The following is a 12,996-nucleotide window of genomic DNA, read 5'->3' on the forward strand; positions in this document are numbered from 1 at the left end:
GGTGTCCACCACTAGGTGGTAGTGGTAACCAGCCATCTTCTTAGGCTCTCTGTGCCTCAGCTTTCTTATCTTTTAAATGGAGATGTTGTCTGCTTTGCTTGGGAAAAAATAATATGACCCCAGGCTAGCAACAGAACTTGGGTTTCAAAACTGTCACCTTTACCGAACAGCAGTGGGCTCTTTAAGTTACTCACTTTTCTGGACCTCATTACTCCTACATATACAAGGAGGTTAAACTATATCAGAGTTCTCAGACTGTGGTCCCCAGGGTTCCCGGTAACTTTTCAGGGGACGGACAAGGTCAAAACTATTTGCATAACAACATTCACAGCTTTTCACTCTCTCGTGAGTGTACTGTGGAGTTTTACAGAACCTACACAGTATGTGATAGCTTTGTTCTAATAACTTGTAATGAATGAGTTTATCACTGTTATTTTTAAGTGAATTAATACATTTAAATTTTTTCCAGTTTTCTTAAAAAGTAAATACATGTGTGTATGTATATATGTACACACACATATTTCATATATATATACATATATATATCTCCATCCTTCGAAAACAAAAATGTCTTAATAATCTTTAAGTGTAAAGGGGTCCTGAGACCAAAAACTTTTGAGAACCTCTGAACCAGACTTCTATAAGGTCCCAAAGTCATTCATTCACTCAACAAGTAACTGCCCCTCCTGAGGCCGGGCATTTTTACATACCAAGGACAAATCACACAGGGTCCCCGCTCCGACGGCGTTTACATTTGGGAGGAATGAGGCAAACAAATATCAAGACAACTTCGAGAGTAGTAAGTGTCACAAAGGCATAAAGCAGGACACGTGCTTCCTGCACAGTATAGCCTCGCACCGAAAGGCGCCCAGCCCTCGTCATGGAGTGGACCCCGAGGCCTCGGCCCTCGTGCTTGGCCAACCCCGGAGGCGCGGGGTTGAGGGGGGCGCGAGGGCGCGGGGAGGCCGGGATGCAGAGGGCGCGGGCGTAAGGTGACGTCACTGGGCCGCGTCAGCCAATCGCCGGCGGCCCCCGTCGTAGGCCCTGCGGTGGCCCGCGGCCTGCGGGCGGCGCTGTGGCACGTCAGACGGCCCCACGGAGCCGCCATAGCCGCCCGCCTCCCGCGACCCAACGTCTCCGCCGCCGGCCCCGCGCCGCCGCCATGGCCGACGTGGAAGACGGCGAGGAACCGTGCGCCCTGTCCTCTCACTCCGGGAGCTCAGGATCCAAGTCGGGGGGAGACAAAATGTTCTCTCTCAAGAAGTGGAACGCGGTGGCCATGTGGAGCTGGGACGTGGAGTGCGATACATGCGCCATCTGCAGGGTCCAGGTGATGGGTAAGCGCTGCACGCGAGGCCCCGGCCGCGCTGCGGCCTCCGAGGGCCCGGCTCCGGGCTTGGGGAACGGACCAAGCCTCGGAGAGACTGTTCCCGGGCGAGTCGGGGCGGGGTTGCCCTGCCTCGGCGCCCGGGGAACCGGCGGTTACGCCGGTGTTGCAGCTGGTTGGAGGGCTGCGGCCGCCGCCTTGGGGCCCTGGGGTCTTTTAGCAGGCGTCCAGCGCCGGAGACTGGTATTTTGGGGAGAGAAACGGGTGGTAAGCAGGGCAGTTAACCAAGGAAATTTCAAGTAGTAATGGGTGCGAACAAGATAATAAAAGTAGATTTGATGGGAGCGGGGAGGAACCACTTCGGTTTGTGTGACCAGCCCCGGCACCCTTTTCTAAAAGCAAACAGCAGGGAGGTCAGGGTCAAGACCCTGAGTCAGCGGGTCACTGTGATGGTTCTGGTGATGCTCTGGAATCATCGTCCACAAAAACGGCCCTTAGTCGTGCTCTGGAGAGGTGCAGGGAAGAAGTGTTCCTAGCAGTGTCCTTTCTGGATTAGCTACTGTTGTTCTGCTGGCTTTTAAATCTGGATGATTCAAGACTGGTCAGGTGGCAGTCGCTCGGCTTGAAGGGGAAGAATGTAAACCCTTGATTGTGAAACATAAAACTTCATCTCCTTCCTGGCCTCTCCATGTCATAGATGCCATTTCCTGGAAAAGATAGTGCCCTGAAGTCAGACCTTTCTGAAGAACCCTCTTTTACAAATAAATAAGTCTTACTTCTATGATTTTTTTTTAATAAAAATATTGGACCAAGTGAAACTTTTCAGAACAGCTTCATCCCATTATGTTTTATATGGTTTCTGTCTTAAGATCTCAGACCACCTTGGAAAAGAAGTGCTGTTTAAATGTACATTATGTTTTTAAATAGGGCATTTAAAACTACTCTCAGCATCTCAAATGTTGTTCTTGAGGGTAGTTAGAGAACACTGAGGTTTATATAGTTTGAAAACTTTACGTCTGGCACTGAAAAGTGAGAGAATTGGAAAAAATAACTTAAAAATTGCTCTCCCTTCTTGAAGAATGAAAATGCAAACCTGCCAGAATCAAGAGATTTCTTAATTTACCCTCTCTGTAGTATGCTCTTTTCATTCATAAGGACTTATTTTAAAGAGAATTTATAACAAAGGGATTCAAATATTTTTTATTTTTCACTCTTAAAAGAATTTGATTTCAGACATGGCCAACTTATAAGGCATGACTGCACTTATTTGCAGATTAGGCTTTAAAAGTACCTAACTTTATTGGCTTGCTATACAGTCCCCTTACCCTACCCCTTGCTTAAAAGCTAGGATCATAGTTTCTAGTTTGAGTGGCAACTTCTGTTCTTTTGTAAAACAAACTGTTAAAAAAATTTTATCCCCTAGATTTCCCTTAGTTAAAAAAAAAAATTCCTAAAAGGGCATTTTTTCTTTCTCCCCAAATAAAAATTTTTAAATAGTAAGTAGAAATGCAGAATTTAAAATAATGATTGAGATTTTGAAACAAATAAACCTTACTGGGCTATTTCAAGTAAGTCAAAGTATGGGCTATAAATGACACATTCACATTAACTTTCTAATTATAGCAAGTATTCTTCTACTGTGGATTAATGTTGCAGATTTACAACAGCTGTACTTTGGTTCAGGAAAGTATTCTGAACTAGACCTCTGTATTTTGTTTATGAGGTGTTAAAATCCACTTAGTGGTCAGGTGACAGCAGAAGGAAGTTTGTTTTTTAGACTTCCCAGTCCATACCCTAGCATCATTCTAAAAGATATTACTATTATTGTACTCCTTAGAAATATGCTGTTGTAGATAATTGGAACATCATTAAAAGAAAATGTTTTCTTTTATATGAAACTTTAGGGATTTTTTATCCATTTAGGTCAGTTTTTGATAATGAATCTAAAAGATATGAGCATAATTCAGAGATTTGTAGATTCTACAAAGAGCCCATGTAATCCCATTTCCTCAATATTTGAAACTCATCTCATACACTTACATAATTTGTTATGACTTCTTGATCTAAGATTTGCCTGTCAGCTCACTCTTCTCCCTTCATTCTGAAAGGAGCAGATGGCGAGCAAGCACTGATGAGGACGCGGGGAGGGGAGTAAGTTGGCTGAACTGTCGTGTGATAGAGAGCCGGCGCAGCCGTCCACAGCTGCATGTTAGCTTGGACATTTGACATAACCTTTTGGAGCCTTGTGTTTCTAATTTGTAAAAGAGGCAGCTGGGCTCCATGAATTCTAATTCTGTGATTGCCCAGAACCAGAGCCATGTCTTCACGCTTACATCATCATCCTTATGATTGTTAGTAGTTTGCCTGTCTCCCTCCCCGTTTGCTCTTGGGACCAGGGACCCAGACTCAGTCATTTTGGTGTCCCCAGTGCATAACTCTGCACAGAGTAGATATTCAGTAATTGTGGAATTGAAGAAAGCCTCAGGAGGCAGTGGTTGTTTTTAATCCACACTGAAGAGGCCAGGGTGGTGTGTTTTTTTAAGGGTGAGAGCATGCAGAGAGGAGCAAACAAATGCCTGTGCACAATCCAGTGTAAGAAGAGAAGCAGGCTTCAACTCCACCATTTCTATTTTTACAGAATTATTTTTCTCCAATTTATGTTAAAAACTTCTTTTTTCTGTTAGTTTGAACTTCCTTTTACCCAGCTTTGACTCCTTCCAGCAAGTGAATGAATCTATTTCATTGGTTCCTAAAATATTCTGTATTACCTCCTTCATCAAACAAATAGTAGTATAGATTGAATTTTGAAAACTTCCAGTATACCCTTTTGGTTCCCATTCCTACTGTTAACTCCCAAGTAGTTTATTAAAGTACTTTACCGTTGTTGGGTAAATGCTTTGAGCTCAGACTTATTTGTAAAGGGAGCATTTCCTGAAAATAAGAAAGAGAGAGAGAACCTAGTGTTTAGAGTTTCTTACATTTAATTTTTATGTAGATTATACAGTCACATAATTTAAAAATTTGAGAAAGTATACTCCTTTCCATTTCATCCCCTCCTGGGTAAATTTTATTATTAGTTTTTTGGTATCCTTATAGAGGTTGTATGTATGTATAAGCAAACACCAGTATATATGCATGGCTTATTTAAAAGAGTGTCTTGAAAATAAACTACCCATAAGGTTGACCTGTGTGAACATGCCCAGTGAGCTTGTAACAACTTCTGATACAATGGAGTATAGCGAATTTTTCTCTGGTGGTAACATCCACTGTCAGGCCATCTTTTCATCCAAGGATATAAAAATACAGGGTCAGTAACCTTTGTGAAATTGGCTTCTGGTCATAAGTAAATTAGTAGAGTGCCTGATACTTTATTTATCTTTGAGCAGTTATGTTCGGATGAGAAATTAATAGTATGAGTCTTTTCATCTACATCTCTAACCCTTTGGGCCTTTATTTGACTTTGAAGTGTATGGGCTTTAAAAATTGCATTCTGAGCATCAAAATGAGAATTGCTATTTGTTTACTTTTAGATGCCTGTCTTAGATGTCAAGCTGAAAACAAACAAGAGGATTGTGTTGGTATGTTGTAATTTTGTTCTCTTGCTTTTTCAACTAAAGGCTTTCTCTCAGTGGGGATGTTTGCATTTGCAATTAAGATTGACTTTATCAATACACAAAAATAAATGTAAAGCAGTGATCCATTATTAATATAAAATGTATTGGTTGTCAAAAGGCTTTAATGGAGTTAATCTCCAAGTCCTTTAATTACTTGTAAGAAGAATTGGTTATATATTCTAGACATAGGTGTGGTAAACATTCTGATAATCAAAGAAGGAAATAAGTCTTAAGAAAATTATAAAATAAGGAATTTGCCAGAACATTCTTTAAATTTTGAGTATGTTACAGGTCAGTTTTTCATCAGTTAAGACTATTCTAACAAAGCATTTCAATGTTCAATACCCTTCTATGATCCAGTATTTAATTTTTGTACTAAAGTAGAAACAATTCTAAATTGCAAGTTTTTTCTTGGAATGTAGTTTACAGATAGAAATCTATTAAAGTTTACTTACAGGCTGGACTATAAAAGTTGTCTTAAGGTAAATATTTTAAGCAATTCAAAGGTTTTTATGTCCTAGTTCTTGAGGTCATCAGCTCTAGATTACTATATAAAAGTGTTTAAAGGTTTTCCTGGAATAAAAGGGTAACTTTGTACTTGTGTGGTTTACATACAGCTTCTTAATGATTTATGTAGTTTTGATCAAATCCTGTTTCTTCCTCCAGGAAGATTTAAAATGAGCCCCCATTGCTTCCTACCCCCACAGCCAATTTTCATAAGAAGGGTGTTTTTTTCCTTTTTTCTTTCTTTTTTTTTCTTTTCCCCTATTTCTTTCATTGTTCTCTCAAAGCTCAGTTGGTCAAGTAAGGGACAAATGAAGCCCATGTTTGAGATTGTATTCCAGATTGTGGGTGATTTCCCTTGGTTTAAAATTTTTCTTTCTTGCTGTTTGTTTTAAAAAAATATTAATTTGGGAATTGTGAGCTATAGACCAGCTTTCTTTGATCACAGAGAGACCCCTCTTCTCTTGAGTGAGACCTCTCTTTCAAAGCCAGCCACTTTGAAAGTTCCATTCTGCTTGTCACATGTACAATTACACTGCTTATGGATGACTTAACACAGTTCATCAGCACTTCTAGAAAACAACTCAGTAGATGTACAACTAATAATGTTTAGAAGCATGTCATCTATTTATATAATAGCCTATTATGAGCTGAAAACATTTAAAAGTCATTATATCTTGGTAAATAAAAATCAGGAGGATGTTTTTCAATAAAATAAACCCTAAAAGGTCTCCAAGGTTATTGCGTGACTGAGATGGTCTGGGATCAAAGGAAGACTCAAGTCTTTTAATCTCCTAACTTAAGAAAGGCAGCATGTGGAACTATGTAAGAACTCGGGGCCACCACATCACCCACAGATTCTAAACAGTGCTGGAAAGTTCCCACAGTGCCTTATCTCATTTCTTAAGTGTAATTTACAAATGTAAGTTTCTATTTCTTTAAAGCAAGAAAAAATTATTTTGACTAATTAACCATCTTTATTCAAGATTATGAACCATAATTATTACATAATAGAAAGTAAGCTAGAATTTTGAGTTCAGCCATTTACGTTGAAATGTGTAATGTCAAATACTCTTTTTCCTTCTTTCAGTGGTCTGGGGAGAATGTAACCATTCCTTCCACAACTGTTGCATGTCCCTGTGGGTGAAACAGAACAATCGCTGCCCTCTCTGCCAGCAGGACTGGGTGGTCCAGAGAATCGGCAAGTGAGAGCGGTGGAAGGTTCTCTTCGTGCAGTTGTTCAGAGACCTGGGGATTCTTGCTATCAAGTGCCCTACAAAGGCTGGAACTCTCCAGGGGACTAATTCTTCGATTAGGAGGAGATGGATCTGTGGTCTTCTAGGACTCATCAAAGGCATGGTTTAGCCTTTTTCAGTTTTATTTTCAGAAATTCTCTACAATTAAGAAGATAATTTATTAAAGATGGTCTTTCCTACCTCTGTGGTATGTGTCTCACACACTGCTTAGAAGTGCTAAAAAGGAGAGGACTAAAAATTGAACGACCTTTATAATCTATGTACTCATATCCAAGGGGCTGTGGAAGCAGTTCTGTTCAGAACAGAACTTTTTGCATGCTTATGGTGGTTCAGTTTAAAAAATGACAACCTTATACTAACAAATAAAGTGCAGTTTAAAACTCAATTCTTATCCTTAATCTGTTCCTGATATTTATTTTTGGCAGGGAAGGGGATGATTCATGAAACCTTTTTTGATATAATGAGAATTTTAAGTTTGGACCAGTGAATAAAATTTAACCTTTGAGTGTGTGGGGTTTCTGTTGTCTCTTAGGTTATCATCTTCTACCTTTGACTTATCAAGAAAACAGATCTGCATTCGCCTCACCATTCAATCATTGAATAGTAAATGAGGAGTATTTTCAAGTTCTGGTCCGATTGGGTTGTAATTTAACTGTTTTAGGTGGAATGTTAATGAGGGGAAAATGTTTACCATTGTAGTATTGGGTGAAAAAGTTTATTTTATCACACAGTGTTCTAATAAATGGCTTATTCTGTTTACCTCATTTGAATGATCATTATTGCAATTTTATGCACAGCCGTAGAGTTATTAATAAACTAATTTGTCAAGTAAATGCTTTTGTTTACTTTTTAAAAATATTCATATACTCTTTCACTGATAATAAAACTTTATTACCTGGAAACATAAGTTTGAAAAAATACTTAAATTTTATCAAACTGATTCACATTCAGTTGAGGTTATCTTGGAACAATTTATGGACTACAAGTCCATTTTGAATTTTTCTATAATAGAGGCTACTGCTATGCATTTAAAAAACTAAAATCTTAACCATTCACTCCTACAGTTTCAGAGTTTGCCAGTCTGAGTCTTTCTAAATCTAAGGAAGAAGGTGGATACATAAAAGAATGTTAAAAATGTAATAATTAAAGTAAAAATTAGAATTCTGTCTGCATTCATTTGACTACTATTTATTAATCAGATTTCTTGTAAATTTTTGCCATATCTTTTCAGTCTACTTAAAGAATTAATTACAATAAACAAATACATTTGACCATTTGTGTTTCTCACGCAATAAACTATTTTAGCAGCTCCTTGACCTTTTTCAAAGGTTGTATCTATAAATTGTGAACCAAATATTTGCTTTGCAGTGAAGAGAGGGACAGTAAGAATGTTGAGTTATTTTGGTCAGTATGACAGTATATAAATGAAATGTGGAGGATGGTGGTAGTAAGTTGATTTCCACACAGCAAGACCACAGGCCCACCACCTAACAAGCTCTGTTTCTACTGCACATCAGCATCTCAGGGTAGAAGAGGAGGAGGGACTGGGACAAAGCGGCGCTGATCCTACCCATCCTGGGATGACACTAGGTCCTCTGCACAGCCGTCTGACGTTTAGTTCATGTTGTTTCATCAGAACACGGTGTGACATTCAGGAGTTCCAGTGCAAAAGTTAAGCATTGGAAAGGTTTTTCTTTCCATTTGATTAAACAATGTTGAGTTTTACTTCACTAGTGTATTGGAAACAGACGTTTGTCATCTTTGGCTATTTAATTTTTTTTCTATGCAAGTTGCATTCTTGTATTACAGCTGACGTGTAAGTAAATCTCACCCTACCAAACCCATTACTTCCTTTTTATAAAAAATATATCCCTTTTATCCTGAAGTGAAATTCATAAATGTCTCCACACATAATTAAAATATATAATGATAACATTTGTAACATTAGAAATGAAAGGAATTTCTAATTTATTTGTATTTCAGTGTGTAAATGCTTGGGCGCAATTACACCAGAAGACATAATGAAGTGGGCTGATCAGTAGGGGTGTTGGGGGGCGGGGTGTGGTGTGCGTAATCACTACACAAAGGCAGCAACAATGTAGACTGTTGGGACTCAAACATGAGGAGTATTTCCATTGATAAGACTTTCCCCCCAAAATGGTGAATTGTGCTAGTAAAGTTCCAAACAAAACAAATGTCCAAAGTTGATTTACATTTTAGTTGCATATTTGGAAACTGCAGTGAATTTTAAAGCTGGGCAAAAATCTACTTTGTGTTTATATATAAAAAGTCAGTTTCTAGTTTCAGATAATAAACAGATTTTTCTACTGCATAAGTGGATATTCAGAAGTCATACAGGATGCTGAACTGTCTCGTCATGTGAGACTGTCCCACACTACAAGACATCAAACTTCCCTGGCCTCCACCCCACAAACACCAGTGACACCATCAATCTTTGTGCTATCCCCAGAAAACTCATTTCTGAAACATCCCCTTTAGAGGTAGCATTGGCTGGGGGTGGGGGTGGGGCAATAGTTTAAGTGATTGTACATGGAATTATAATGAATACTTCGCTGCCATGATCTCCCAGTCTCCCAGAAGTATCTTAAAATGACACACAGAATAATTTTTTTTTAAGTATAAAGGGTTTAGAATTTTGAATAGCTGCTATCCTAAAAAGAAGAGTTCATGGAGCCAACTCTCACTGATCGGTGCACTTTTCTCTAGAGATGTAAACAACTATTTAGTGTTTAATACCTAGGACACTTATGTGATGGTGAATATTCGCCTGACAGTCCTCTAGGCTTAAAGAATAAGCCTAAAATTGTTTTACATAACTGAAGCTAATATAAAAGCATTTAGGATCAGAAAAAAATTGTAAGTGTTCCTTTAGAAGTTTAGTAGACATCGGATAAGAAAGGTAACTATTAAAAAAATGCTTTGTTGCTTTTTTAGATTATTGCCACAGGCTGACTTTGGGTAATGCTCTGAAAAGAAAATGAGCAAATGTCCATGTTTACTTTAGAAAGCCCTTGTTCAAAAAATAAAAAAGTACTTAAAGAAAATGTTACCAATTTAGATATAAGGAAAATTGGAATTAAAGTACAAACAAGTTTTAAGCTATTTTATATTGGACGTTTGAGTGCTATAACAAAATACATGAGAAATGCGCACATGAAAGTTCCTCTTTTGCCATCTTTACATTATTCCACTCATCTGTTAACATTTTTTTCTAATCATTCACTCAACACAATTAAGAAAAGATTTTATAAATGTTGAGCTCTTTTTAATTTTAGGTTTCCCATCTTAGTAGAAATATTTCATCAGATCTTGCAGATATGAATATAGGAGTACATTTTTTGACCACTTGATTTTGGGGATATCCACATGGTTTAGAAAAGCAATCTTTTTTTTAAAAGCACTCAGTTTTCATCTTCATAGACTTTCAGAGTAGTAAGGAATACGCTTTACAATTAATCTCCTATCTTGGAAAAAAGTATGGAGATTCCTTAAAAAGCTAAAAATAGAGTTACCATATGATCTAGCACTCCCACTGTTGGGCATATATCCAGAGAAAACTCCAATTTGAAAAGAAACATGCACCCCCAATGTTAATGGCAGCACTATTTACAATAGCCAAGACATGGAAGCAACCCAAATGTCCATCGACAGATAAATGGATAAAGAAGATGTGGTGTACACACACACACACACACACACACACACACACACACACACACACAGGAATATTACTCAGCCATAAAAAAGAATGAAATATTGCCATCTGCAGCAACATGGATGGACCTAGAGATTATCATACTAAGTGAAGTAAGTCAGATAGAGCAAGGCAAATATCACATGATACCACTTATATGTGGAATCTTTAAAAATGACACAAATGAACTTATTTACAAAACAGAGACAGACTAACCAACATTGAAAATAGAATTATGGTTACCAAAGGGAAAAGAGGGGGAGGGATAAATTAAGAGTTTGAGATTAGCACATAAAAACTACTATATATAAAATAGATAAACAACAAGGTCCTACTGTATAGCACAAGGAACTCTATTCAATACCTTGCAATGGCCTATGACACAAAAGAATATGAAAAGGTTGTGTGTGTATATATATATATGTATATGTATGTGTGTATATATATGTGAATCACTATGCAGTACACCAAAAATTAACACAGCCTTGTAAATCAACTATATATCAATAAAAAAAATACATAGCATAGAACAAGCTTTGCATGGTTGGTAGAAAGTAATCATCATCTACCTCTTTGGTAGCAATTCTTAGACTTTTATCGTAAATTAACCCCTGCAGTGCTACTCCTGCCCTGCTTTTTCTACTTTTATAAAGATTATATATTTATAATACATATTTATTACATATTTATAATAAAATTATATTATTTATTGCTTGCTATGACAGTAGAAGGAATTTGAATACATGTAAGTTTTCTATCTTCAGAGATGGCAGGGCCTGTTAGGGAATTTTAGGTTTACAACAGAATTGTAAAGTGTAATGTAGTGAAGCTTCTCAGAAACACACGGTGAGTGCCCTGGGCAGCAGAAGGGACAGATTACATTCACTTGCAGCAAATACAGTACAGTCAGCCCCCGGGTCTGCTGCTTCCACACAGTGGATTCAACCTACTGAGCCAAACATATTCTCAAAAAAAAAAAAAAGTTACAGAAAGTTCCAAAAAGCAAAACTTGAATTTGCCAAGTGCTGGCATCTATTTACAAAGCATTTACTTTGTATCAGGTAGCATAAGTAATCTAGAGATGATTTTAAGTATGGGGAGAATGTGTGTAGGTTAAGTGCAAATACCACACCATTTTATATTAGGGACCTGAGCATCCCCAAATTTTGGTGTCAGGCAAGGGTCCTGGAACCAATGCCCCTGGATACTGAGAGATGACTATATATGACTAAGAGGACCGTTTCTTGTGTGGTTTATGAAAACCCATTTCTATTTTATCTAACGGCCTGTGGTATACATGAGCCCCATAGCATTTCTATGGAGAGAGCAGGCATCCCCTTGTAATAGTTGTTCACATCGCTTCCCCTTGCTTGCCTACCTACCTTGCCTTCAGTTCCAACTTCACTCCACACACCTTCATGTTTCCCTGGTGGTATCCGTCTGTGTAGGGAAAAGGGAGAGGGGAGCCTGCCCATATAAAAATACTTCCTTAAGGAATAAAATAACGTATAAAATCTCTTCTTTCTTGAAGGGTACAGATCTGTGCTATTTCATAGTTTAGCTTCTAGCCACGTGTGTCTATTTAAATTTAATTTTAAATTTAAATTAATTAAAATAAAATTTAAAATTCAGTCCAGGGGGTGGGGAATAGCTCAGCGGTAGAGTGCGTGCTTAACATGAACGAAGCCCTGGGTTCAATCCCCAGTACCTCCATTAAAAAACAAATAAATAAAATAAATAAAATTCAGTCCCTCAGTTACACTAGCCACATTTCAAGTGGCCAGTAGTCAATGTGGATGTGGCTTCCACATTGGATATCACAAACAGAACATTTCCCTTGTGGAAAAAATTTCTGGCGGACAGTGCTGGTGTAGATCATCAGTTTATAAGGTCTATTCTATCAGAATTAAGGAATCATGGGAGCCTTAGGTACATCAAATTCTGTTTTAAGTGACCTTCCACCTTTCCTTTAAAAGATTATCTCTGGAAACTAGAATGTTGAATATGAGCCTTATTTTACTTATTTTAATTAAATCTTATCCTTGACAAATAAGAAGAATTAAACATTTTAAAACTTAAGCTGGTCAATGTATTGCACCTCGGGGAGGAAAACTCAAATACAGAGATTTGAAATTATATGAGACAACCCTGTATTAAGTATTAAAAAAGATTGTTGACGTAGTTTCCTAAAGTTTTGTAAGAACTTCTTATATTTTCAAAATGACAATTTTTTTGTTCTGTTTTTTATTTTTTTATTTTAATTTTTTAATTGAAGTACAGTCAGTTATAATGTGTCAACTTCTGGTGTACAGCACAATGTTCCAGTCATGCATATACATACATATATTCGTTTTCATATTCTTTTTCATTCAAGGTTATTACAAGATATTGAATATAGTTCCCTGTGCTGTACAGAAGAAACTTTTAAAAATCTGTTTTTATATGTAGTGGCTAACATTTGCAAATCTCAAACTCCCAAATGTATCCCCTCCCAGCCCCTTTCCCCCAGTAACCGTAAGATTTTTACTATGAAAAATGACAAAATTTTAAACTATAAATTCATGTAGCTGCTTTTGTGTC

At 37.7% G+C, this 12,996-nt stretch overlaps 1 protein-coding gene across 2 annotated transcripts; it reads left to right on the forward strand.

Moving 5' to 3' along the window:
- Nucleotides 1-1,019: 1,019 nt before the first annotated feature.
- RNF7 (ring finger protein 7) lies at nucleotides 1,020-7,534 on the forward strand. Of its 2 annotated transcripts, none has more exons than XM_010976801.3 (3): nucleotides 1,020-1,337; nucleotides 4,858-4,905; nucleotides 6,536-7,534. In XM_010976801.3, the coding sequence occupies exons 1-3, from the start codon at nucleotides 1,163-1,165 to the stop codon at nucleotides 6,652-6,654; spliced, it is 342 nt and encodes a 113-aa protein (XP_010975103.1). In that variant the 5' UTR covers nucleotides 1,020-1,162; the 3' UTR covers nucleotides 6,655-7,534. The 2 variants fall into 2 exon arrangements, with proteins under 2 accessions (XP_010975103.1, XP_031301868.1); XM_031446008.2 differs by having other exon boundaries at nucleotides 1,089-1,330.
- Nucleotides 7,535-12,996: the final 5,462 nt, after the last annotated feature.

Source organism: Camelus dromedarius, chromosome 2 (genome assembly GCF_036321535.1).
Source record: "Camelus dromedarius isolate mCamDro1 chromosome 2, mCamDro1.pat, whole genome shotgun sequence".
Taxonomy (NCBI): domain Eukaryota; kingdom Metazoa; phylum Chordata; class Mammalia; order Artiodactyla; family Camelidae; genus Camelus; species Camelus dromedarius.